Source organism: Panthera pardus, unplaced genomic scaffold (genome assembly GCF_024362965.1).
Source record: "Panthera pardus isolate Hobbes unplaced genomic scaffold, ASM2436296v1 HiC_scaffold_20, whole genome shotgun sequence".
Classification (NCBI taxonomy): Eukaryota; Metazoa; Chordata; class Mammalia; order Carnivora; family Felidae; genus Panthera; species Panthera pardus.
The window spans coordinates 66,524,068-66,550,560 of NW_026526766.1; the positions used below are offsets into that span (position 1 = coordinate 66,524,068).

The 26,493-nt window shown below is 39.4% G+C and overlaps 1 protein-coding gene across 6 annotated transcripts in view; it reads left to right on the plus strand.

Annotated features, from left to right (window-relative positions):
* Positions 1-557: 557 nt before the first annotated feature.
* FSD1L (fibronectin type III and SPRY domain containing 1 like) overlaps positions 558-26,493 on the plus strand; it is a 75,651-nt gene continuing 49,715 nt past the window's right edge. For 2 of the 6 annotated variants that reach the window (XM_019454288.2, XM_053908150.1), the window contains exons 1-4: positions 558-638; positions 1,039-1,208; positions 20,180-20,275; positions 21,915-22,046. In XM_019454288.2, the coding sequence (XP_019309833.2) occupies positions 1,089-1,208; positions 20,180-20,275; positions 21,915-22,046 (348 nt within the window). In that variant the 5' untranslated portion in view covers positions 558-638; positions 1,039-1,088. Of the gene's footprint in view, positions 639-1,038; positions 1,222-5,218; positions 5,443-20,179; positions 20,276-21,914; positions 22,047-26,493 lie in introns of those variants that run through there. The other 4 variants (XM_053908151.1, XM_019454289.2, XM_019454291.2 and 1 more) reach the window with 4 other exon arrangements.

The window sequence follows — 26,493 nt, forward strand, 5'->3', positions numbered from 1 at the left end:
GTTGAGGTAGAGGGAGGTTACCAAATCACCCAAGGCAACACAACTGGTAAGTGGTAGACTTGGCCTTTGAATTCAGACAGTCTGGTATCAGCATCTGGGTGCTTGGTCGATGAAACAGAAGTGTGGTCAATTCACTGTGGGCCCTTTATCTCCCTAGTCTCATTCACTCAGTCTCAAACTGCCCCACATCATTCTCAGAGTATATGCAGAGGAAGAAGGGCTGCTGAGTAATGTTCTCACTAGGAACAGGGAGCCCGTTACTCTGTGTTGGAGAGACCTGGGGGTGGGGGATGGGGTGGGCAGCATCCTTTTACAATGAAGAGATCAACAGACAGATAAATTTGCTTTGTCCTTGGTCATTCTCTGAACTAGGTGAGTCCAGAGGCATTTTGAGAGCTAAGGCAGGAAGTGATGGAAACACCCGTGTCTTCCAGTCCTCACTCATTTCAGTGTCTCCAGTGCCTAGTATAAAGCAAGCCATCATGCATAGAGAAGGTATTGTGACATAGAAACATCATAATGGCTACAGTTTAGTCAACTGCTCCTGGCATGCCCTATCCCAGAAAGGAGAGGGGCCTCTTGCAATGGAGCTTATGACAGTGGGGGTGGGGAGAAGAGATTCAGAGCGCATTCCAGAGGTGAGTACAATTGCAAAGCTGAGTCAGAGAGGGAATGAATAGTTATTGGCCTCTAGTTTGCAGAATGACATAGCCTCAGGGTTCAGAAAGATGTTAAAAGTTATCTCTGCCATCTACCCTTTCACTGCCTGATCCCCCTAGGCAAATGCCTAGCCCCTGCTTGGATACTTCCACTGATGGGGACCTCACCACCAAAGTCCATTCCAGCTCTGTAAGGCTGTTAGAAAGTTGGACTTTTTGTTGATTGGAAATCTATCTTCCTGTAGCTTACACTAACTGGGTCTAATTCTGTCTGTGGGATGCTAGAGAATAAGTCAGCTCCCTCTTCCACACAACAGCTCTGGAGAGTTTTAAGGTAAAAAATCATGTCCCCTCTGACATGAGAAATTTTCCTTTCCAGACGAAATCCTCGATTGTGTCCCTTCTCACGTGGTTTCCAGGCCCTTTCACATGTTTGTGTATACTGATTGCTTCCCACTTTGCTTAGAGCTCTCCAAATATGGAGCTAGACCACTTCATACAGTGCCAGCTCACAACAAAACGGAATCATCCTTTCGCTCCTATGAGAACGTAAATGTCTATAGTGAGTTCCTAGGATCAGAAATTTGCACTCTGAGTTCAAGGGGGTCCAGGACTTTGGGTTGAGTTTGTTTTTAGTCAGAAGGAGGCAGAGGAAAAAAGAATTAGGTTTCTATGATTGGGGAGAGATGATAGCTAATATTTTTTGAATACTTACTACATGACAGATGCCGCTAAACATTGAACACGAATTATCTCATTGAATCAACTCAAAAACCCTTGTAGGTGGTACTGTTATGATTCCTCTTTCATAATTGAAGAAACTGAGGCTTAGAGCAAACTCAGGGTTTTCCTGGGTTTGGTGGTATATGCTAAGACGTAGGCCAGATATGAACAGGGAGAGAGAGATGGTTAGAGATTTGGTGCTTCAACAAAGAGCAGCATGTGGACTGTGATTGTGCTTCAGAGAAGCTAGGATAACAATGAAAATGAGAGTTAGGGGTGAAAATAGGGCTTCTAAGGCCCCAAAGACCGAGGGGGAAAAAGCCATCCAAGGGTGGCACAGAAGGATATGATGTACAAGGGAGTAATAATAGTAACAGCCACACATTTGTTAACTGTAGACTAAACCAGGCACTTTGCATATGTAATCTCCTTTGATTCCCCACAACAACCGTAACTGGGAATTACTACTATTACGATCATGATGTTACAGATGAGGAAATTGAGGCTTATCCTGGTTTAAAAGACTCACTGAAGGCTACACAGCTGGTAGGCGGCAGTGTCAGGATTTAAATTCAGATTTGCTGAGTCCAGGCCGGGCCCTATAGTGACTCCCAAAGGGGAACACTGTTGGCACCCCTTAAGGGAAGTAGCTTTCTCTCCCAAGAGATGGGGGCATCCCAGAACTCATGAGGGTACTCAGGGCTACAGGGGTAACGCCTGGCAAGAGGGGGTAGAGAACTGTTCCGGAAGAGACAATTTTGCCAGACACTTCACATCAGTAGGGCCAGTCCTGAGGTTATTCTAATTCGATGTTTCCTCAGAAAGGCATTCCTGGAGGCCCAGGGACCTCAGTAAATACCTACAACTAGATATGCTATCTCAGAATTGAAACATAAGGGTTAAAAAACGTCATCTGTTTTATCCCTCTGTAGTTTTTCCTTTTTTTTTTTTTTTTTTTTTTAACAATTTGCTTTCTCTTAGTTCAATGGTTCTCAAGCTTTAGTATGCATCAATCACCTGGAGGACTTGTTAAAACACAGATTTCTGGACCCTCATGCCAGAGTTTCTGATTAAGTTAGTCTGGGGATGAAGGCTGAGAATTTGCCCTTCTCACAAGCTACCAGGTGGTGCTGATATAGCTGGTCTGGGGATTATACTTGAGAACAGCAGCTTTACTTTATTAGTAAAGCTACTTTTGAAAATTTCCCAGCTGACTTGGCTGTGAAAAGGTAAGTTCAGAAAAGGCAGAGGACTTGCCCATAGGCCAGAAGCAGTGGGGGTGCAGACTTAGTGCCCCGCCAGGTGAGTACTGCTGCCAGAGAGCCTGCATAGGTTGGGGAAGATAGAAGTCACAGCCAGAAGGGACAGGAACAAGGGCAGGCAGAAGGCCCGGGTGAGCTGGGCAGGGAAGCCAGACTGCCTAAAGGAAACGAGATCTGGCAGGGGCAGGAGTCAAATGGGGCAGAACTCTTGACAAAAGCTGCAGGCTCCTCGCTGGGCTGCAGGGAAAGAACTCGGGGACTGAGGAGGCAAGGAGCCAGGAGTGAGCTCCTGGGATATGACCTGTGACAGAATTCTGGTGATCACATTTCAGCTGTGACTTGCTGTCTCCAAAGCCTCTTTCTGTCTCCTTCTGTGGTTATACCCATCAGTCATAAAATGCCCAGGAGTTGCTCTCTGAAGTTAAGTCCTTGCAGCAAGAGAACTGGGACAGCGCTAAATGGTGTGGTTTTTTTTCCCCCCTTAATGATGCATCCCACAGTAGAAGGCAGGGTCACGGCTAGGGAGCTCACAGTGGGGCAGTTTGACCTCTAATGTTGTCCGATCCCTAGGCTGCATTTCTCCCTCATGGGAAACTGACTCACTACACTGAGTCTGCAGTGCGGAGAATAGCCTTCATGCACTAGACGCTGGGTGCTTGGCTGCTCTCACTGCTCCTCATGGAATTGGGGCAACTTGGATAGGAGGCATCTTTCCCTTGATACCAAGAGAGGGAGCATCTCGGGGCGCCTGGGTCGCTCAGTCGGTTGAGTGTCCGACTTCGGCTCAGGTCATGATCTCACGGTCTGTGAGTTCGAGCCCCACGTCGGGCTCTGTGCTGACAGCTCAGAGCCTGGAGCCTGCTTTGAATTCTGTCTCCCTCTCTCTCTGCCCCTGCCCCTGCTCATGCTCCGTCTCTCTCTCTCTCTCTCTCTCTCTGTCAAAAATAAATAAACATTAAAAAAAAAAAAGAGAGAGGGAGCATCTCTCTGCAAGTTTGCACACCATTTGTCCTTTTAGCTGCAGGAGCAAAATTGTTCACACAGGCCCTCCCTGGACCCTGGCCTTTAAGCACTACCCACCTAGCTTGAGCCAAGTCCCTGTTTTCCCTTTTGGGCCCTTCATCCCATTTCTTATACATGTCTGTCCAGTTAAAAAAAAAAAATGGATTTATTGAGTGCATACTAGATGGCAAGACCTGCGCTGGGGATACAGATATGAGTAAAAGAAATTTCAACCTTCATGGAAGTCATAGTACAGAGTATAATTGTATACAGGCAATTATCGCCTTGTAGGATAAATACTGTTTCTTATATAGAGCTCATGCCCTCTCAGGGCCTTTGTATTCGCTGTTCCTTCTATCTATAATGCTTTTTCCCAGACCTTTGTATGACTCATTCTCTCACTTTATACAATCACTTCTGAGAGAGGCCTTCCCTGAACTTCTTATGGAAAATGGAGCCCTCATAATTCTGAGTGCATATAAACATATATAATTACATATATATGTTAATAAACATATATATTAATAGTGCTTCTAAACACTGTGTGTGTATATATATGTACACATATACATATATATATATATATATACACACATTTATTTACTATATATACACATTAATTTTTTTTTGGCCTCCCTCCCATACTAGATTGTAAGCTCTGCAAGTGAGAGCAGGGCCTTGTCACTGCTGAATTCTCAGTTCAGAGAAATGGTACCCGATAGATACTCAACATGTATTTCCCTTCTGTTCATTCCTCATGAGTGATTGCCTAGTTGGAACTTTTCTGAGCCTCTCCAGAGTCATCAAAATGGAAGCTGAGGCCTTTCTGCTTGGAGAAGAACATTTTCAGGCCTACTTCCCCAAGCTTTCTACAGTCTGCACGGTCCTTTTCAGACCAGACTGAGCAGGTTCTAGCCCCCCCACGGACAACTATAATTTACTGGCCATTAACTATGTCCTGGGCACTTCAAATACATTACTTAATCCTCACAATGCTCTACAAAGTCAGCATTATTGCTCTTATTTTATGGAAGATGAAATAGGCTCAGGGAGAGTGACTTGCTCAAAACACAGCAAGATGCCCAGGAGGGCTCTCTGGGAAAGGTCTACCAGGCCCCACCCTCTACCCGTATGTTTCTACCACGTTCCTTCAGGCCTTCTCCATGTTTCCACGATATCCCTTACCCCAGCCCTTTCCTTCTCACTGGACAGTGATTTGGTCTAGCCTGGCTGCTCCTTGGCGGCGGTCAATGTTAGGGGTGCTTAAATGCGTGCAGGATGGAGCGGGGGCTGATCTCAAGGACCAGAGCTTTCCTTCCCCAGCCTTTCCCACGGGCCCGGCTGCTGGATGCCCAGTGGCCCATTCCAAGGCCTGCAGCGATCGGGAGCCCTGGAAGAAAAAGGATGCGGTAAGGAAGGAAAGGCTTGGTCACTGGACCCGCAGCACCACTAGTTTTTGCCCCTCCCACCCAGCATCGGACACCTTCCACTTCATCCCGTCCCGCGGCAGCGCGCATGCGCGGGGCGCTCCGGTTTCTCTCCCTCCCTCCCTCCTGCGGGCCGCCCTTTCACCCTGGCAACCGCGGCGCGACGACGGCGCGCGCGCGGGCTGGGCGCGGACCGGGCGGGGTCGGTTCTGTCTGAGGCTGAGGCTGAGGCTGAGGCGGCGGCGGAGGAGAGGGGGCGGCCGCGGGTAGCAGTGTTGGCTTGCCCGACTTCCCTCCGCCTCGCCGCAAGGTTCTTCGACGCGGTTTCGGGCCCAGTAGACATAGCCCCTGGCCATGGACTCCCAGAAAGTAAGTGGGAGAACGAGGCGCGGGGCGGCCGAGGTTGGGGAGAGGGTGGGCGGGGCGCCCGGGGCCGGGTGGGCGGTGGACGCGCTGGGCCAGGCAGGGCTGCGGCCGCGGAGGGCTAGGCAGCTGCCCTCCCTCCCTCCGTCGTTCCCCGGTGGGAGCAAAGCGGCGCCCGCCAGGCTGCGGGGACCGCGCCCGGTGACCCGAGCTGGCCTTTGGCCCTGGGCCCTGGCTCCTGCGGGGAAGAAGGGAGCTGTCCCCATTCCACAATCATTTTCTGCAGCGCTCTAGGCCCCCTTTGATTCTGGAGCCTCCCCGCGTGCGAGCGCGGGTTTATCCCGCCTTAGCACCAATCGAGGTGCACGGGGTCTACCTGCTGACAGGGACCGTACACGCTGCTTTAGGTCAGGAACCAAATCTGCTTAGTACCGCGCCCTCCACTCCCTTCTTCCTCGTGACCAGTTCAGAAGCAGGTCTTGGTGTTTAGTATTAGTTGAACTGGGAGAAGAGACTTACAGTTGGCAGCGGTCCCACCCTCTTCGACCAGTTTGTTGCTCGTCACAGTTATCTATGGCTGTTGTGGCCTGTTGTATATATACTTTCCGCACAAGTTAAGGAGCTAGTAATTGCAATTAAGAAAAAAAATGTTTTGAGAACATAGCCAATGTTTTGAATACATTTAGAGTTATTAATATGCAGTCATAATCCCTGTATAGATTAGTAACCACCCTGTTCTCTTTGTTAGATGATAGTAATTGAAGTATAGTACAGTAGAGGAGGGAACACAAGTGTTATTAATAATGTAGCAGGGAAAAAGAAGGGCATATCCAAGAGGCCATTCTTTTCTATTATTAGATAGAAAGCACTGGAAAGACTTATTAGAACAATGGTTTCTCTAATTTTGCCTGGATTTCACCTTTTCAAGGGAAAGAAGCACAGGGGACACGGGAGAATAGTGTAGTGATGTGTTAAGCATTGACTATGCTAGTATTTTACTAAAGTGCACACGATTTGATTGCAGGCATCTTGAAACTCAGTTGGGTAAACTCAATTTTATTTCCGTGACTATTAGTAAGACGTCTGTAAAAAATTACATTTCGTGTGTTTTGAATATGTATGTTTAAAACATCTCTGCCTAAATTTGTAAAACATGTCACGCCTTATTTAACTTTTTAGGTAAAAGTCACATGATAGCTGAATGGATGTTGGTTCAGGGCAAACGGAAGAGCAGAGACTTAGAGTCCTTGAGTTCCATGTTGCTATTTACTAGCTCTGTGCTCTGGAGCAAATTACTTAACTGTGATTAATCTAGTTCTTCATTTATGCAGTGGAAGTAAGAATATTTTATAGAGCCAATATAAAAATCAGATAAAGTAATTCATTATGAAAAAGTGTTAAAAGTGTTTTAATGTTTACAAAGTACTAAGATACTCTGTGTGTTATAAAAGAGAATTTGAGAAAGTATTTTAATATGGATCAAGGACTCAGGAGTTGGCAGTTGTGGCTTCTGCAAGGTCATACCACTAGCTAGAAGGCTAAAATTTGAACTTATTTGGTCTCATTCCATATGGTGTTTTTGAGCACCTACGAGTACCATGTGCACTTTCCCCAGAGGTGGCAGAGAATTAGGTGTTCCTTGTGGTAACTTTGAAAATCAATTTCTTAATTTTAGAAAATGTGTTGATTTTCATTTCATTTATTGGTATCAAATAATATTCTTATAAAACTTTGTTTTATAGCTTATAACAAGTATCTGGTATTAATGCTTATAACCACTTTAGTGCTATGAATTTGAGCTTTTTTCCCTCATGAACTATTGCAGAATCACTTACATACCTCAACTAATAATGAACTAAACTGTGTATTTCTTTTTAAGTAAGTAGTACACCCCTGGCATGATTTTTCTTCCCCATTATAAAATGTTACAATGAAAATAGCAGGGATGGTACTTCAGTCATTGTAAGGAAAATGGTGAGGATGTCTTGAATATATACCTGTTAGTAAGGCATTGGGATTTGGGCTTCAAATTATTGGAGGATGTCTTTGGAGCCAGGTCTCCAGTCCTACTACTATCTCTGAGCTGAATGAGCTTGGGAAATTTGCTGTGTGTCTGTATTTCCTCCTCTATAAAATAGAGATAACAATTGTACTTACCTCAAAGGGTTATTGTGAGGATCATGTTAATTTTTAAAAATCCTTGGTGCCTAGTATATGTAAGTACTGCTGGCTATTGTTATGAAATTCATAATCCCAACTTCGAAATAACTTTCTTCTTTTGTTGATAATTTGTACAACTTTTTCTAATCCAATCTACCATTTTTAACCTTTGTCCTTAAGTTTTAAAATATGTTTTCTGTTTTTATGTCTGTAATAAGTGATTTCAAATGGTGGTGTCAAAGAAGAGTTGTTAAATCCTAATTGAAAGAGGACTGGGAGTTCTGACTCATGCAGTCTGACAATAGAGGTTAAGTTAACTGGACAGTCTTACAGAAGCTTGATGGTGGCTAGTCAGCAGATGGATTAGCTTGACCAGCTGCTTTTTTGTCTGTGAAAATAACTTGGACTTCAGTGTTGTGTTAGCAACAGATGCTCTGTTTGAGTAGAGGAAGAAAACATAATTGCCTTGGGTATGTAAGGCATACTGTTGGATACAGAAAACCACAGTATTATCTCCTAGAAATAAATAGAAGGATTTTGTTTACATCGAGTTTCTGGGACACTTTTGCGAACAGGATGTGTTATGGATAGGTGGCTTTGTTTGATACTCAAACCTTTTGATTATGTCCTTAAGTGGTTTTAAGATAAAATCCCAAAGGTTTCTATACTTGATTAAATGTGTATGTTCAAAGAAACCATTGAAACGAAAAGACATTTACACCTTTCTAGAATCTGGGTGCTTAGAATTTGATAGTTAAGTTTTTGCACAAGAGATCTGTTTATATTCATAGGGATTGCTGTTTCTAGGAAAGGTACATGCTGTAGGAATAATAAAGGTGGAGAGGAAGGGGATCCCAGAGGAAGGATGTTGCCAAGAGTATACATTGTAAATTGTTTGGTTTTCCCCAGTTTTTCCTGCGTATTCTTTACTTTCCACTTGGAAAGTGGTAGTGACAGGTGAGGGGTTGAGTGTGCAAGATTGGACAAACCTAGATTGGGGAGATTGAGTAGGGGGAGTTTTAAAGCATGACATTTGGTAGCAAGTAGTATGTCTGTATATGTGCTTCCTTATCCCAGTTTCCTCCTCTACCCTGGTATTTGCTATTCTTTTTCTTCATATTGTACCTTAGCGATTCAGAGACCTCCACCATATCCAGATAACCAACCATCTCCTGTTCCAAAATTACTTTTTATTGGTCAAAAAATAATATTTCCTGAAGAAAGGAAAGAGAAATGAAATTTGAATATTGTTCTGCATCCAGTATTGTGTTAGATTGCTTTAAATTCGCTCAATACCTCTTATTCCTGTTGTGCAGATAATGGAAAACCAAACTCAGAGGCTAAATGAGTTGTTCAGAGTCACGCAGCTAGCAAGTGATAGTCTGGATTCAAACTTGGTCTTTCTTCACAGCCCAAGCTTTGTTCATTACCACCCTTCTTGCCTGAATTTTTTGCCTTTAAATAGTGATATGATTAATTAAAATTCAAGATGTTATTAGGAATGAATCCCTATAGTTTTTTTTTAAAGAAGCTAATTAAATCTAGTGAAAACAGTTGATAGAAAGTATAGAACACAATTTATATAAAAGCCTGGAACTTGGTCTCGCTCAATGCCCCATATAAAATCATTATTTTTCTGTAGAGAGTGTGTGTGTGAATGTGTATAAAATCCCCTCTCTGCAGTTCTTTTTCTTTTTTGATGGAGGGTCTTAGCTTTCTAAAGTAGAGCTGTGAACAGGAAAGTATAAGTGGAGTTTTATACACCCTAGCCAAACACAATCTCATTCATTTCCATGGAATGGATCAAAGTAATCTGGGATATATAAGGCATGAGGTACCCTCTTCAAAGGACCGTATTGACATACTCATGATCACTATATATAAAAAGATATATTCAGGGGCACCTGGTGGCTCAGTTGGTTGAGCATCCGACTTTGACTCAGGTCATGGTCTCACAGCTTGTGAGTTTTGAGCCCCACGTGGGGCTCTGTGCTGACAGCTCAGAGCCTGCTTTGGATTCTGTCTGTCTGTCTCTCTCTCTGTCTCTCTGCCTCTCCCTGGTTCATGCTCTGTCTCTTTCAAAAAAAATAAACATTAAAAAAAATTAAGATATATTCATTTTTTATTGAACTTGACAGTTCTAAAAAATTGGAAATACTGTAGATCCTTGAATAACACAGGAGTTAGGGGTACCAACATGCCCCCACAACAGTTGAAAATATGCATATAACTTTTGATTCCCTCAAAACATAACTACTAATAGCCTGCTGTTGGTAGAAATAGTAAACCGGAAGCCTTATGGATAGCATAAGCAGTTGTTTGGCACCTATTTTGTATATGTATCATATACTGTCTTCTTACAATAAAGTAAGCTAGAGAAAAGAAAATGATAAGAAAATTGTAAGAAAGGGAAAATATATTTACAGTACTGAGCTGTAAAAACTCTGTTTATAAGTGGACCTGTGCATTCCAACCCAGGCAGTTCAAGGGTCAATAGTGAAGCAGATTTTTTCTTTTTTCTTTTTTTTTTAAATTTCCATACAATGTTTCTTTGCAATGCCTGGCTGAATGTAAGCAGGATTATTCATGTAGTAAGCACATATTGAATGTTTACCATGGTGATAGATAATCCACTCCAACCTAGGGTGGGCAACATTTTCAAGTTGGTAGATTTTGTCTCCATCTTTCTTGTATGTATTATATCCTCAGTTGGCACTCTTCCCAGCCACAACGTTCTAACAGAGTCTGGTCTTAGTTATTGACATGTGTTGATTGGTAGCTAATTTTGTACTAATTTATAATAAAGTGTTGGCACAGCCAATCTGTGCACTTTTATACATATAAGTAACACAAGCTTATTGTAGGAAAATAGGAAATATAGATAAATGAAAATCACCCATAATCCTGCCACCCAGACATAACCTCTTTTAACATTTGTACGTATTATGTTCCAGTTTTTTTTAAACATATATAGAACCTTAAAAAGACTATCGTATCATGATGTGGTAATACTGCTTTGTAGTTTGCCTTTCACTTAATATATTATGAATCTTTTAGCATGTTAATATCATTCTACAACACTTAACAATTCAGAATTCTTTTGTATGGCTGTATTATTTGATTTTTAATCAGTGCTCTTTGTTGTATATTTATGTTAGTCCCAACCTTCTAGTGTTATAAGTAATGCTGAAATGAACATCCTTGTAGCCAAGTCTCTGCTTATACCTTTAATTATTTATTTAGAATAAATTTTTTAGAAATGGAAAAAAAAATTTGTAGAAATGGAATTATTGAGTCAATGTGTGTATACTTTTAAAAATCTTTGATATGTATTGCCAAGTTGCTCTTTTTCAGAAGGGTTGTTAGTTTATACCACTACCAGCAGTACCCAGGTGTGCTCCTATCTTCATTCCCATTGCACCTCCCCTCAGTTAGGTGATGGAACCTCTGGTTTCCTTGGCTGAATATGAGCTTTGTAGACTTCATTGAATGAAACAGCCAATTCAGAGGTCACTGCACATGGATAAGGCTTCTTTAGCTTCTGACTCCACTATATTTCTTCAAATCCTTTGTAGGGGGCGTACCTCTTCTGTCCTAGTCGGGCTTAGGGCAGAAAGACAGCATTCTCCACCAGGTCTTTTATTAGATTTTTTTTCCTCTTTGGATTACCTCAGTTGCCTCTGTAAGCAGGCAGTGTTCCTAACTGTTTTGCTGTTAAGAGAGGACATGGCTTTCTATCAGTTAGCTATTTGTGATGATCGATTCCTGAATTTCTCAACAATATATAATCTCCTTTTTCACCTCTTCACATCACCTCTGAGCACAATACTCTTGTTTGTGTTGGCAGAGCTATGGTCAGCTGATAAGATTCTGATTGTCTAGCTACCAGCTGGATAGAACTTTCTGGATTTCAACTCTTATTACCTAATTCAAAGGAGAAGTCTATGGTGTGGCATGATGCAAGTGCCATCATTCTTGGTGGCATCAGGATATGTTCCAGAAATGCTGTATCCTGACTTCATTGATCCCTTTTCTCTGATTGCAGGAATGCTATACTTGTTTTGTACCGTCCCCGGCAGTGTAAGCAGCCTAGGGTAGTGTAAAAGTATAGGATCTGGAGGCAGCTTCTAGGTTTGAATTGTGACTACCACTTGATAGCTATGTGACCTAAGAAAATTTCTTAACTCCTTTAACCTTCCTTTTCTTCAACTATAAAATGCAAACACTGATACTTTTTAAAAATCTATTGTGATGATTAGAAAGATGTGCCATGGTAACAGTTTAGCACAGGGCCTGGCACATAGAAAGTGCTTAGTAAATACTACTGAAATGGCCATAATACTAGTTTGACCCTCTTAAATTGTAGATCGACTAGTGATATTTGCACTGGTTCTAGGTTTGTGTATCTCAATGGTCTAGAAAACTAATGTAGAATTTGAATCAGAAATCTTCTCTTGGTGTGAGTAGATGCTGATAGAAAACTCTTACATCAAATTGTTCTTTTTTTTTTTTTTTTAATGTTTATTTATTTTTGAGACAGAGAGAGACAGAGCATGAACGGGGGAGGGGCAGAAAGAGAGGGAGACACAGAACTGGAAACAGGCTCCAGGCTCTGAGCCGTCAGCCCAGAGCCCGACGCGGGGCTCGAACTCACTGACCGCGAGATCGTGACCTGAGCTGAAGTCGGACGCTTAACCGACTGAGCCACCCAGGCGCCCCTCAAGTTGTTCTTATGACTACATCGTTATTGAGGTCCTCAGATTCAGACTAGCATATAAACCTGGGTATAATGATTTTCTGCCACTGGTTCTAAGAACAGGAAGTTTCTGAATCATAATTTCAGGAGCTTGTTACACTGAATAGTTTCCAAGCAAGTAGCCCAAGTTGGTAGTTTTTTTTTTGGATGCAGCAAAATTAAGATTCAACATTTGAATTTGTCATCTTCACATATATTAAGCTAAAACCAGTGGAACCTTGCCACTTCAAATGTTGAAAGTCATCATGTTCTCAGACTTACAAGATGATATGTCTGTGTGTAAGAATAGCTGTTTTTGTTGTCCTTATATGTGGCAGGGTGGGACATGTTACAAGCTTTTGATCAGCTTCAGTTTTTTTCAGTGTTGAAGTAAAATCGTAGTGTGTTTGGTGCCCTTAGGTATTCTTTTCATGTCCCTCTGATCTTTACTTTCAGGCAGTACAGTGTGATAATTAAGAGTACCGACTCAAGAGTGAGACCGCCTTAATTTGAACCTGGTTTCTGCCACATATTAGCTCTGAGATCCCGGGCAAGCTATTACTTAACCTCTATACCTCAGCTTCTGAATTAGAAAATGGTGATAGTAATAGTGTCCTACTTCTTAGGATTCTTGAGAGGATTAAATGAATTAATATATGTAAAGAGCTTAAAATGGTGCTAGGCACTTAAGAGTATAGAAGTGTTATTTATTATTTTGCTCAGAGACTATTGATTGTGCTTTTGCTTCACATGATTTTTTTTTATTCTCACTAAAATATATTGTGCGTATGTATATATATATATATATTTTTTCCATTGGAAGATTTATTTTATTTTTTTCAGTTTTCTTTTTTTTTTTCAATATATGAAATTTATTGTCAAATTGGTTTCCATACAACACCCAGTGCTCATCCCAAAAGGTGCCCTCCTCAATACCCATCACCCACCCTCCCCTCCCTCCCACCCCCCATCAACCTTCAGTTTGTTCTCAGTTTTTAAGAGTCTCTTATGCTTTGGCTCTCTCTCACTCTAACCTCTCTTTTTTTTTTTTTTTCCTTCCCCTCCCCCATGGGTTTCTGTTAAGTTTCTCAGGATCCACATAAGAGGCTTCACATGATTTATAGTGATGATAAGCATAACTTTAAGCTATGCTCCTTTGAAGAGGGTACCTCATGCCTTGTACATCCCAGAGTTTTGATTCATTCCATGGAAATGATTGCAGTTGTGCTTGGCTGGGTTGTATAAAACCCCCTTTTTTGTTGTTGTTAACATAGCACTTACCTTAGTCTATTTCCCTAATCAAGTAATTGAGAGGCTTAATCCTGATACAGTAGTTTTGGTATCTGGTAATTGTGGTTCTTGACCAAAGGATAATGGTTAAGATTGCCTGTGCATACTTCCTTGGGAAACATACCTCCTATATATATATATACACTTTTTTAACATTCTTTTTTTTTGGGTTTATTTATGTATTTTGAGAGAGTGAAAGCATGAATGGGGAAGGACAGAGAGAGAGAAAGAGAGAGAGAGAGAGAGAGAGAGACAGCACAGAGCCCGATGTGGGGCTTGATCTCATGACTGTGATATCTTCAGATCTATATCACCTAGAACTCTTAGTCATGGCCACCTGAAGTCTTGCAAAATGTAATTATTTTGGAAAGTAATGAGAGACTAGATAAGATCTGAGATAAAATCTGAGACCCCTGTAGGCATCCTTTCAGATTGATAGAGTTCCACAGAGCAGATGAAAGATGTCTTTGCTCTCCTTCATCATCAGGGTGTGATAATAAAAGAAATGAGGCAATATATATCACAATGAGCTCATTCTATACCTTTTTGAAACTTGTTTTAACATAGAGATCACGTATATGTTTTAGAACAGTGTTTATAGGCAGAGGGACTGATAGGTGTGAGGGCTCCCAGGTGGGAAACAAGGCATGTTAGAGAAACTCACAGCAGGCTACCGCAGCTGGTATATAGCAAGGAAGAGGAAGTGTGGTGTGAGTTGAAGCAGGAGAGGTAGGCAGTGGGAAGATCGTGCAGGGTTTTACAGATGATGTAAGGTCATCTTAATAGGTCATATTAAAAGATTTTCAGTTTTATCCAAGGACCAGTGGGAAGCCATTGAAATCTGGGAAGAGTGATGCTATCATATTATTCTACCTACAGTATATAGAACTGATTACTGGGGAGAAAGAATGGATCAGAAGCCAGTTACGTTTTGTAAAAGTATAAGTTGGGGTATGATATTGACTTGTCCTAAGATAGTAGTGGTGATTACAGAACTATTTAGGAGGTAAAAATCCACATAACTTACTGACTACGTGTAGAACACAAATGAGAGGAGAGGATGTTATGTTGGCCTAGGTTTCTGATTTTGTAGCTAGTACCACCATTTGCAAAGATAGAACACTAGAGAGGGCTCAGGTTTGTGGGGGACTTTATGACATATTGAGGTTTTTTTAATGTTTACTTTGAGAGAGAAGGAGCATGTGCGTGTGTGTGGGAGGGCCAGAGAAAGAATCCCAAACTGGCTCTGTTGTGGGTCTCGATCCCAGGAGCCTGTTGTGGGTCTCGATCTCACAACCATGAGATCATGACCTGAGCTGAAATCAAGAGTCCGACGGATGCTTAACTGACCAAGCCACCCAAGCACCCCATATATTGAATCTTGAAGTGCTTGGGTGACAGCCAAGTAGGGATTCTGAGTAAGCAGTTGGATGAAAATAGTCTGGAGCTCAGAGGGGAGGTTCTGTATCTAATGGTACTCTGTGCACAATTCATTGAAGTTTGGAGCTTTGTGCTTCCTCCTCAACTTCTTTATCAATTGCTGTGTCTCCATTATAAAAGCTATTGATTAATTGTGGAGGCCCTAGAGGGATAAAGTGGGGGGGGGGGGAGAAATTCAAAGCATTATGGTATCTTTTAATTCTTTTCTCTTTCTGTTTCTGAATACAAAACACATAGATATTCTGCCCTAGCATGTTGCCTGCCAAATTTAGAAAACACTTAAAATTTTTTTTACTGGATTTGGTACCTATTTAGCCAGCCTCCTGTTGCATACCTCTTATATTAGGCACACACTAACCCTGTATATAACCCCTCTTCTCTGATGCCTGCTACCTAGAGAAAACTTTAGCCTCATGTCAAATACACAAGCTAGGGTTAAGTTTCAGAACTCAGTTCATGTAATCCTATTCCTTTCATTTTTGTAAGTGTTGGTATTTGTGGTAGTACTTATCTTAAATAGTTTGGTTGCTTATCATTTGTTTTCCAGTTCTCCTGAGCTCCAAGTTCCTTAGTTCTTTCTGTCTTCATGCCATCTTCACCCTTAGTCTAGCCAGTCATTGTTATTGTGGTGACCAGAATGGTTGAAGCCCTGGTCCCCTTGATAATTCATTTTTCAGCCCTTCCTGATGAACTTCCACTATAGGAGAATACTAAATGTGAGTTCTTGATTATAGTCTTTTGCATTTGCTCATCCTTTCCACATTAAAGGAAAGGTAGCTTTAGAGCTTCTGGAGCCCTTTAGCAGCCTATCATTGAAGAACTTTCAGGTTACTGCTCTTTTCTTCTTCTAAGCTTAGGGTAGAGGCAGCACTTTATCTGTATTAGATTATTACCAAGGTCACATTGGTTGCTTTGGGTTATCTTATTCATCTGGATGATTGCTTCTTCTGCAGCCATGTTTACTAATGCATTTGGTAGTGGTTAAAGTACAGGTCACCTTAAATGCTGAGGCTCCAAAGCCTTCTACAGATGGCTTGTCTACTCTTATAGCATTTCAGTGGTGTATATTACAGCAAAGGCTCCAAAGCTCTCTCTATCTAGAGATTGGAGTTGCACCCCGCCCCCGAGAATCTCAGACTTCAGTCTTTGCTACTTTGGCAGTAAGGTAAGATGTCTTTCTCCGGATGTAGGCCCTTTATTTAGGAGTTCTGTGATAGACTCTCATTCTGTACTAGAACTCCCAGTGAAGTGCAAAATGTGAGCCATAAAGCATTCTCTCTTCAAAGAATGAGATGATGTTTCCCTGAAATACTTTATCAGCCCTTTTTAAAAATAATTTTTTAATGTTTATTTTTGAGAGAGAGAGACAGAGTACAAGCAGGGGGAGGGGAAGAGAGAGGGGGACACTGAATCTGAAGCAGGCTCCAGGCACAGAGATTGATGTGGGGCTCGAACTCATGAACCGTGAGATCATGACCTGAGCCAAAGCCCGACACTTAACCCACTGAGCCATCCAGGCGCCCCTATATCAGCCTTTAAAGACTCTCCCTTCCCAACCACTTTCTGGGAGAATATTTCTAAAGCCTTAGGTAATTAATATATAATACCACTAATTAATATAGAATAGCTTTAACACACAGATCATAGGATTTCTTTCCAGAAATATTGCTATTAACACTTCATGGGCCAATACAGATTTAGAAAGGTCATTTTTCATTTTCTGATATTAGCTGAATTTTTAATAAATTAAAAAGGAATAGTCTTTACCATTAGATTTTTTTTGGTCTTTACCATAAGATTAACTGGGTATTATCCTGGAGGTATGGAGCAGTACCATACACAAAAAACCCGGCATTATCCTGATGATTCTTTGAGTTTGTATAACTTACATGTCAGGTATCTTCAGGTGCAGCTTTGTTTTTGTCAGATGCCAATATTGCCATGGATGTTTTTCTCCAACCAACATCAATGAACAGTTTAAGTATTACAGAAGAGAAGAGTGTATTACTCTTGTTGTGGTATTAGAGGGATCCCCAAAAAAGAGCTGCATATGCACCATTTTTTTTTGAGAGTGGTAATATTATAATATTACTTTTCCATTTCTAAAGGTAATATTTACGTAAATAAAAACTGAGAAATAGTGAAATTCTGGTACAGGTTGTAACATTTTAGCTTATATTCACGTACAGGTATTATGTAATTCAAGAATTTGGCGTATGGTAAGCATATATAGAAATTGTAGTATTCCAAGAAAAAAACTCAGAAAGCTTTTAAGTTTTTTTATTATTGATTGCAAATTAGGCAGATCTGCCCTATCCCCACTCTTAGAAATATATGGGCTATTTGGATGGGTTAGGCCTCTAAAGCTGTGTTGTCTAGTATGGTAGCTTCTAGCTCCATATGGTTGTCGAGCACTGGAAATGTGACTAATTTGAACTGAGATGTGCTGTAACTATAAAGTACACGTCGCATTTTGAAGATCTAGTACCGAAAAGGAAGGAAAAAAGGAATTCGGTAATTATTAAATTTTGATTACATGTTGAAATAATATTTTGGATCAGTTTGGTTAAGTAAAATATTAAAATTAATTTCACCTGTTTTACTTTTTTGATGTGGCTACTATTTGGCCCTCACTATATTTCTAGTGAATATTACAGTTGGTAAAGGCTGTATTCTTCCTTCTAACATCACTGTGACAACAGAGTCTATTAACTTTTAGTAGTTGGTTAACTCTTAAAAGTATAAAGGATTTAGCTTGGAAACTTAACAAAAATTAGAACATTTAGATGGCTTTGACTATATTCAGTAGGTAGCAGGGAGCTTTAGAAAGGTAGGGAGGCTTCTCATTAAAATCCTTGGAGCTTAGAGGTTACCTAGCTGGGGCATTATGCTTCAGCTATCTCCCAAGAATTTTTCCTTCAAAATTCCCTAAATACAGACTTTACTACTATACTTAGACAAAAAATAAAAGTTGAAAAGCTGTTTTGTACTAGGGAGATTTCTTTTTTGGCTCTGAACTAGGTCTGCCTTTATATATACCAGTGTTTCACAGTTTTTTTGTGTGAAATTTCCTTCAGTTTTTATTGAACTCACATATATCCTGGCGATGAAAATTTGTTGTTGGGTTGAATTCATTGATCCTCGCTCCTCCTTTTCATGGGATAAGATCTCTTCTGGAAGACTCTTAATCTTTACCTCGAAGTTCATGAGTATGCTTAGCAGAGGGCAGAGCTAAACCTCAAACAGCGATACTCTACTGTGGAAATTCTAGCAGTTTTATATGTCATTGAAGAGTCTTAGCAAACCAAAATTGTAAAAGAATATATAATTTATTGTGTGGATATTTCATATGATGGGCAAATTTGTTAGACTGAGAGACGGTGTTCTAGAGTGGTAAACAGCATGGACTTTGGAGACAGACTGAGCATAATATTTACCTTACTAACAGTTACTACCATTTTATCATCTGTACAGTATAGATTTAGCCCTGCCATTAGGGGTGATAAAAGGGGAGGCAGCTACAGTCCATTTACCAGAAAGAGACCAGTCTTAATTGAAGCTTACTCTACACAGTCCAGTGATTGTGCAGAACCATTTTTACTCTTCCATCGTGTTGTTTTTAAATATATATGGAACCTATCTGGGATGAATAACTGGAACCCTTAAGTCCTCTGCACTCCTTTTCTACATCTCTGTATTACCATTCTCACTCCTACACCTGTCCCACACCCCTCCTCCAAGTCCTGGCTTCATTCTGCCTTTCTGCTGATTGTCTTTGTATTCAAATCTTGGTGTATGTACCCATTTCTGGGAGGAACACCAACAGGATAAAAAGCTAACTCTTGGTGTTGATCTTCTTTCATAGCATAACTTCATTGTGTTATTATACTAAAATACCACCATCCGTGAGGATGGGAAGTAATAGTATAGGTAAGTGAATACAGCAGAGAGCCTTAGGCAGCCTCAGGGATGATTATAATACCTCCTTATTTCAGGGATTCTTGTGAGAATTAAATGATAACTGTTGTGATTATTTTTAACTTTTCACTGTTATCATGCTTTATGAACATTTATATAAAATATCCCTTTATCAGTTTATTTCTTGAGCTCTTTATATATAGCCCTTTATCAATATCTGATTATATTTTGAGGAGAACCTTTATTACAAAGTTTCATAGGGCATTATTAAAATATTTACACTTGTAGGTGCTTACAGAAACAAGGCTTGTGCTTCTGGAAAGATTATGAAGTAAAAGTACTTGTATTTTATTTTTACTGAGAATACAAGTACCTTGTTTGGGTTTGCTGTTACTACCCATGAAGAGTTACTGAACACCTAGACCTGTGCTGTCCAGTATGACAGTACTTGTCACATGCAGCTATAAAAAGTGAAAATAATTAAAGTTAAAAAAGATAAACTTAGTTCCTCAGTTCTGTCTACATTTCAAGAGCTCATTAGCTTCATATGGCTACTGAGTAGGACATATTCATCATAACATAAGATTTTATTGTACAGCCCTGATCTAGAGAGTATGAAAGATTAAATAACCAAATGTTTTATTTAAGTAGGAAGCATTATCAAAAAGTCTGAGGTATTTGTTACTAAAATTACTTATTTATTATGGTTTTATGACATCTATAAACACTGCAATGAATGTTGCAATTTTAGCTGCAAATTTATTATTTCTTTCATATTTCTAAAATATGTTTTTTATTTTTATAAATTAAATGTCAAATTTTACTGCCTCTTTGCTTTTATTCCTCATATCCTAATATTGTATTAAAAAGTTCCATTTGTTTTTGCAGCATTTAAGGATTTGGTTCTATTCCTTGGCCATGGCCCTACGACCTAAAATAATACCATTGATATTAAATAATATTGATCATTTTTAGTATGAAAGGTGTGGTAGTGATTAAGTTGTACACTAGAAATAAGAGGTTTTAAAACAGTATAAATACATATCTCATCTTTTGTAATTACAGGCCTTTGGAAATTTAACGATTTGAAGTTTTACATTGCTCCTCTTATATATGGTTTGTTTAGAGAATTGTTATGATTTATAATTCTTTCATTAAAATATCATGTTATATGTTTTTGTTTGTTTATCTTAATCGTAGGAAGCTCTACAAAGGATCATTTCAACTCTGGCAAATAAAAATGATGAAATTCAGAACTTTATTGATACACTAAATCAAACACTAAAAGGAGTTCAGGTATGACTCTTTAAAAAATGTTTTGTTATATGTCACAATGAATGATTGTTGGGCCAAATCAATATAAATAAATATACTCCATGAACTGTAGATTATAAACTGAAGGAGGTGAGAGCAGGGTTTTTAAATGGCAGATAAATAAAAAAATGCTTTCCTTACTATTCTTACATTCTCCATGGAAAGGTCAAATAGTAAGGAAAAAAGAAAACTCTGGAATTGTAGCTGCTAAGGAATAGTATAGTGCTTGCTTTTGACCCTTTCCATTATAGATTTGTCTTTTCTAATTCCAGTTAAGAGCAAATTATATTTCTTCAGAGTACTGGGATGCTAAACATTTCTTTTATGATAAATAGTAGAAGGAAAATGTAGATGGTAAGAGGTCTGCTTATAGAACTGGAAGAAAGTAAAACATAAAACTAAAAAGTAAAGTGCCTAATGAAAAAAATGAATACTTAAGGAAACAGTCCCAGGTTTGGGCAGATAATCCATACTGTACATACTCAGATGTTGATTACTGAGTGGTTAATGTGGGATTAGATTTAGGTCTTTTGCCTACCAGACTGCACATTTCTTTTTCCACAACTTGTTCTTGTCACTGTAAGTCAATTAGTAAAGTGATTAACACCACTTTTGATAAGACTCTAGTGAGATGATAACTTATTTTTATAAAAATTATAAGCAAAAGTTTGGTTTATGATATTGCAGTGGATTGTTACATATTAGGTCTCTTAACTGGTGCCAATTCTCTTAATGGAATGATTCGTCTAAGTTGAAAAATGCCTAAGATAATTTCTTCTGTCTCATAATTACTGCAAGTGTGGATATTGCTTATCTAGAGGTTTCACAGATATTTTAAGTTATTGTTGAAATAGCGTCTTGCTTAATGAGAAGATGAGGAACTCTGGGAAGTTAATAGGCTTGAAATGCTTTATTGATTCTGCCACTGGTAACTACTTGTGTGGCTTTGGGCAAATCACTTTTCTGCATTTTAATTCCTAAAATTTAGGAGTTTGACTACAAATTCTAGTCAGAAGATAACTTCTGAGGTTGCTTAAAGCCCTAAAATTCAGTGTTTGATAAATCTCTTAGGATCCAATAAGGAATTGCTTGGTCTTTTAAGTTCTGTATATCTTAATGTAAATGCACTGTTTTAGACAACCTGAAAGATTTTAAGATTTACACAAAATTAGTCCCATCCCTGTATGCTCAAACTTCTCCTCAGTTACGGAATCAAAATCTCTGGAATATTTCATTAAAATGCTTCATTGATGATTCTGATGCACGACAAAGAACCACTGGCTTACGGTCTGCCTTGGAACCTGACAAAGGTCTGGACAAAGGTGGCAATCTTAAAACAAACTTTCACATTGTCCTGTGGAAACATTGCTTTAAAAGATGAAGAGGGTATAGGCTAGTTCATAAAAAGTTGCTTAACTCATAGCGTAACTGAGATAGTGCTCTCCGCATTAGCAACCATCTTCTAGGATTTACCTGTTTTTAAAGCCTATGTCAAGTATTAGATTTTGTTGTTTATATGATGTTAGGCTGAGATGGATTATAATGTGAATCTATTCTCTGATAAGTATTTTCAAATGTTTGACAGCTCTTGAGTAAAATCATTGTTTTGTTTATTAAACAGGAAAATTCTTCTAACATACTTTCAGAGTTAGATGAAGAATTTGATAGTTTATATTCTATTTTGGATGAGGTGAAAGAAAGTATGATTAACAGTATCAAGCAGGAACAAGCTCGTAAATCACAAGAGTTACAGGTGAGATCATACAGCTTATTTAAATATGAATAATTTAAGTCTATTTAGTACTTGATTTCTTGACAGCAAAAATCAGCGAATTTCTGTGAATAACTACTTTTATGTTAGAGCCCACTTCTCTGAATCCTCTGTCTCTTTCTCTCTGCCCCTCCCCTGCTCACTGTCTTTCTCTCAAAAACAAAAAATGAACATTGAAAAAAAAGTCACTTAATTTTGAGAGAGAGAGAGCAAGTGGGGGAGGGGAAGAGAGAGAGGGAGACACAGAATCTGAAGCAGTCTCTGTGAGGTCAGCGCAGAGCCCCGATGTGGGGCTTGAACTCACAAACTGAGATCATGACCTGAGTGAAATTAAGAATCGGATGCTTAATCAACTGAGCCACCCAGGCAGGCATCCCTCTTGTTTTTTCTTAATTGTGGTTAAAAACCTAAGATTTACCTTCTTAACTGCTTTTATTTATTTTTGGAAGAGAGAGAGAAAAAGAAGGAGGGTGAGTGGGGGAGGGGCAGAGAGAGAGAATCCCAGGTAGGCTTTGCTGTCAGAATGGAGCCCAATGCGGGGCGCCTGGGTGGCTCAGTCGGTTAAGCGGCCGACTTCGGCTCAGGTCACGATCTCACGGTCTGTGAGTTTGAGCCCCACGTCGGGCTCTGTGCTGACAGCTCAGAGCCTGGAGCCTGCTTCAGATTCTGTGTCTCCCTCTCTCTCTGACCCTCCCCTGTTCATGCTCTGTCTCTCTCTGTCTCAAAAATAAATAAACGTTAAAAAAAAAAATTAAAAAAAAAAAAAAAAAAAGAATGGAGCCCAATGCAGGACAAGATCCCACGAACTGTGAGATCATGACCATGACCTGAAATCAAGAGTCAGATGTTTAACTGACTGAACCACCCAGGTGCCCCTCTATTTTATTGTTATTATTATTACTATCATTATTATTTAAATTGAGATGTGACCTATAACATTTTATTAGTTTTATGTGTACAATATAATAATTTGCTATTTATACATATTGCAAAATGACCACCACAGTAAGTCTAGCTGACAGCCATCACCACACATAGTTACAGACTTTTTTTTTCTTGTGATAAGAACTTTTAAGATCTACTCTCTTAGCAGTGTTTAAATATACAGTACAGTAGGGGTACCTGGCTGGCTCAGTTGGTAGAACCTGCAGCTCTTGATCTTGGGGTCGTGAATTTGAGGCCTATGTTGCAAAATGTGCAATATGATATTATTAATTGTATTCACCGTGCTGTACATTACATTCCCAGGACTTATTTTATAACTGGAAATTTGTACCTATTGACCACCATCACCTATTCATCCATATTTTAAATATTTTTTGGTAGTAGCCATCTTTATTTTTTTTTAATGTTTATTTTATTTTTTTTGAGAGAGACAGAGTGCAAGCAGGGGAAGGGTAGAGAAAGGGGGAAAACACAGACTCTGAAGCAAGGTCCAGGCTGTGAGCTGTCAGAACAGAGCCTTTTGCGGGGCTTAAACTCATGAACCGCGAGATCATGACCTAAGCTGATGTTGGGTAATTAGCCGTCTGAGTCACCCAGGCACTCCAGTAGTAACCATCTTAATGTATGTGAGATGATATCTCATCATAGCTTTGATTTGCATCTCTAATGATTAATGATGTTGAGCATCTTTTCATATACTTGTTGCCCATTTGTATGTCTTCTTTGGGGAAATGTTTATTCAGGCCTCCTGCTCATTTTTTAATTGGGTTGTTTTTTGTTGTTGAATTGTAGGAGTTCTTTATATATTCTGGATATTAACCCTTTGTCAGATGTAGGATTTGTAATTATTTTCTACCATCCCGTAGGTTGTCTTTTCACTGTGTTATTTCCTTTAATATGGAGAAATTTTTAAATTTGGTATAGTCCCATTTGTCTCTTTTTGCTTTTGGTGTCATAGTCAAGAATTCATTGCAGACCCAGTGTCATGAAGCTTTTCCTCTGTGTTTTCTCTTATCAGTTTTATAATTTTGGGGCTTGTATTAATTAAGGTCTTTAATCCATTTCGAGTTAATTTTTGTATGTAGTGTTAGGTAAGGGTCTCAGTTCATTCTTTTGCATGTGAGTATCCAGTTTTTCCAGCACCATTTGTCTAAAAAGATTCTGTGGTTTTCTCATTGTGTGGTTTGACACTCTTATCAAAGATCATTTAACTGCGTATGTGTGGGATCCTTTCTGGGCTCTGTATGGGCTCTGGTCTATATGTCTGTCTCTATGCCAGTACCACACTGTCCTGATTACTGTAGCTTTGTAATAAATTTTAAAATCAGAAAGTGTGAGTGAGGTCTCCAGCTTGGTTCTTCTTTTTCAGGATTGTTTGGCACTTTGGAGTCCCTTGGGATTCCTTGTGAATTTTATCATGTTTTTTTTTTTTCTATTTCTGCAAAAAAGATGCCATGAAATTTTGATAGGGATTGAATTAAATTTGTAGATTGACTTGGGTGGTATAGACACTTTAATAATATTAAGTCTTCCAATTGAGATCATGGGATATCTTTCCATTTATTTGTATCAGCTTTAATTTCTTTCAGCACTAGTTTTATAGCATTAAATGTATAGGTCTTTTGCCTCCTTAGTTAAGTTTACTTCAGAGTACAGTATTTCATTTTTGGGGTGCCTGGGTGGCTCGGTCAGTTAAGCATTTGACTCCCATTTCAACTCAGGTCATGGTCTCATGGTTCCTGAGATTCTCCCTTCCCCTCTCTGCCCTTCCCCTGCTCACGCTGTCTCTCAAAATAAATAAATCAACTTAAAAAAGAAAAGAAACTGATTTGAAGTGCTTTGAGGGAGGAAAAGCTTAATTAATAAAGGTAAGAGGGGGTATTTCAGTTAAGAGGTTGGTCAGTTGTTAAGATCATCAAAGTTCAAAAGTTTGGAAGAGTCTTCGAATCGTCTTGAAGCCAAGTCAGTGCTGATTTGGAGGATAGATCTGTATCATTTATGTCATGGCATGTGGGTTTTGATTTTTAGAAGTGTTATTCTTTGGGGTGCCTGGGTGGCTCAGTCAGTTAAGTGTCCAAGTCTTGATTTTGGTTCTGGTCATGATCTCATGGTTTTGTGAGTTTGAGCTCCACATCAGACTCTGTGCTGACAGTGTGGAGCCTGCTTGGGATTCTCTCTCCCTCTCTCCCTCTCTGCCCCTCCCCTACTTGCTCTTTTTTCTCTCTCTCTAAACATAATAAATAAGCTTTAAAAAAAAAAAAAGAAGAGTTCTTTATTAACTCAAGATGTTTGAGATTTTCAGAATGGGGTAATTTCTATCCATTGTGGAGTTTGATTTAAAGTATGTCTTTAAGACTTGCAAAAGAAGTGTGATATTTTAATTTCAGAACTTATTTTCTGACAGCCATATACAGAGCTGGATATATGTGTGTACACGTAAAATCTACAGTGCTGTTCTTAGAATGAGCTGCATTTATTGCTCTTATAAACTATTAAGTTTCTGTTTCTAGTTGTTGACTAAATTGCCATTAATAGAAAATTGGGTTACATAAATTTATTTAAACTCTTTTTCTTATAGTCTCAGATGAACTTTGTTTACTTTGGATTTTGTGAATCTTAATTACATGATAATTTTTTTTTTTTTTTTTTTTGCCACTGAGCTGATGATTCATGGAAGTCTTCCATTAAATTTACATTTGGGCTCTGGGGCACCTGGGTGGCGCAGTCGGTTAAGCGTCCGACTTCAGCCAGGTCACGATCTCGCGGTCCGTGAGTTCGAGCCCCGCGTCAGGCTCTGGGCTGATGGCTCGGAGCCTGGAGCCTGTTTCCGATTCTGTGTCTCCCTCTCTCTCTGCCCCTCCCCCGTTCATGCTCTGTCTCTCTCTGTCCCAAAAATAAAAATAAAAAAAAAAAAAAAAAACAAAACGTTGAAAAAATAAATTTACATTTGGGCTCTTTTTAAAAGGGATGATTTTACTCTGATTTTTTTGTCAAGTATTCTATCAGATTCATCACTGGCTGTTGAATAACGATGGAGAATTCAGAACATTGCAGAAAATAGAAGCAGAATTCCAAGTACTGTTTCAAAGTGGTCACTACAAGGATGTTAGATGATTTTTCTCTTCCTGTATCATCACTTGAGATCTTCATTTTTTCCAGAGATTCCATTGTTTTCTTTTTTTCTTTTTTTTAAATCTTACACTTGATTATCCTTTGTAACTCTTAATACTTGCTGTTCCTCAATGCCACAAAAATTTTGGCAATTTTTTTTTTCATAGGAATAGTGATCTAGGGGAGATCAAGAGATATTGAGGGGACAATACGCTATAAATAAGACTGTGAGTTGTTGAAATATAAGTTTAGTGGACAGAAGTTCATTCTTGAGGATGTTTTTGTATTATGAGTCAAAGGAAAAGTTATGGTGATATCAGCCTAATGGTAATTCAAATATTAAAGGTTTATTGGGATAGTTTAAAAATCAAAC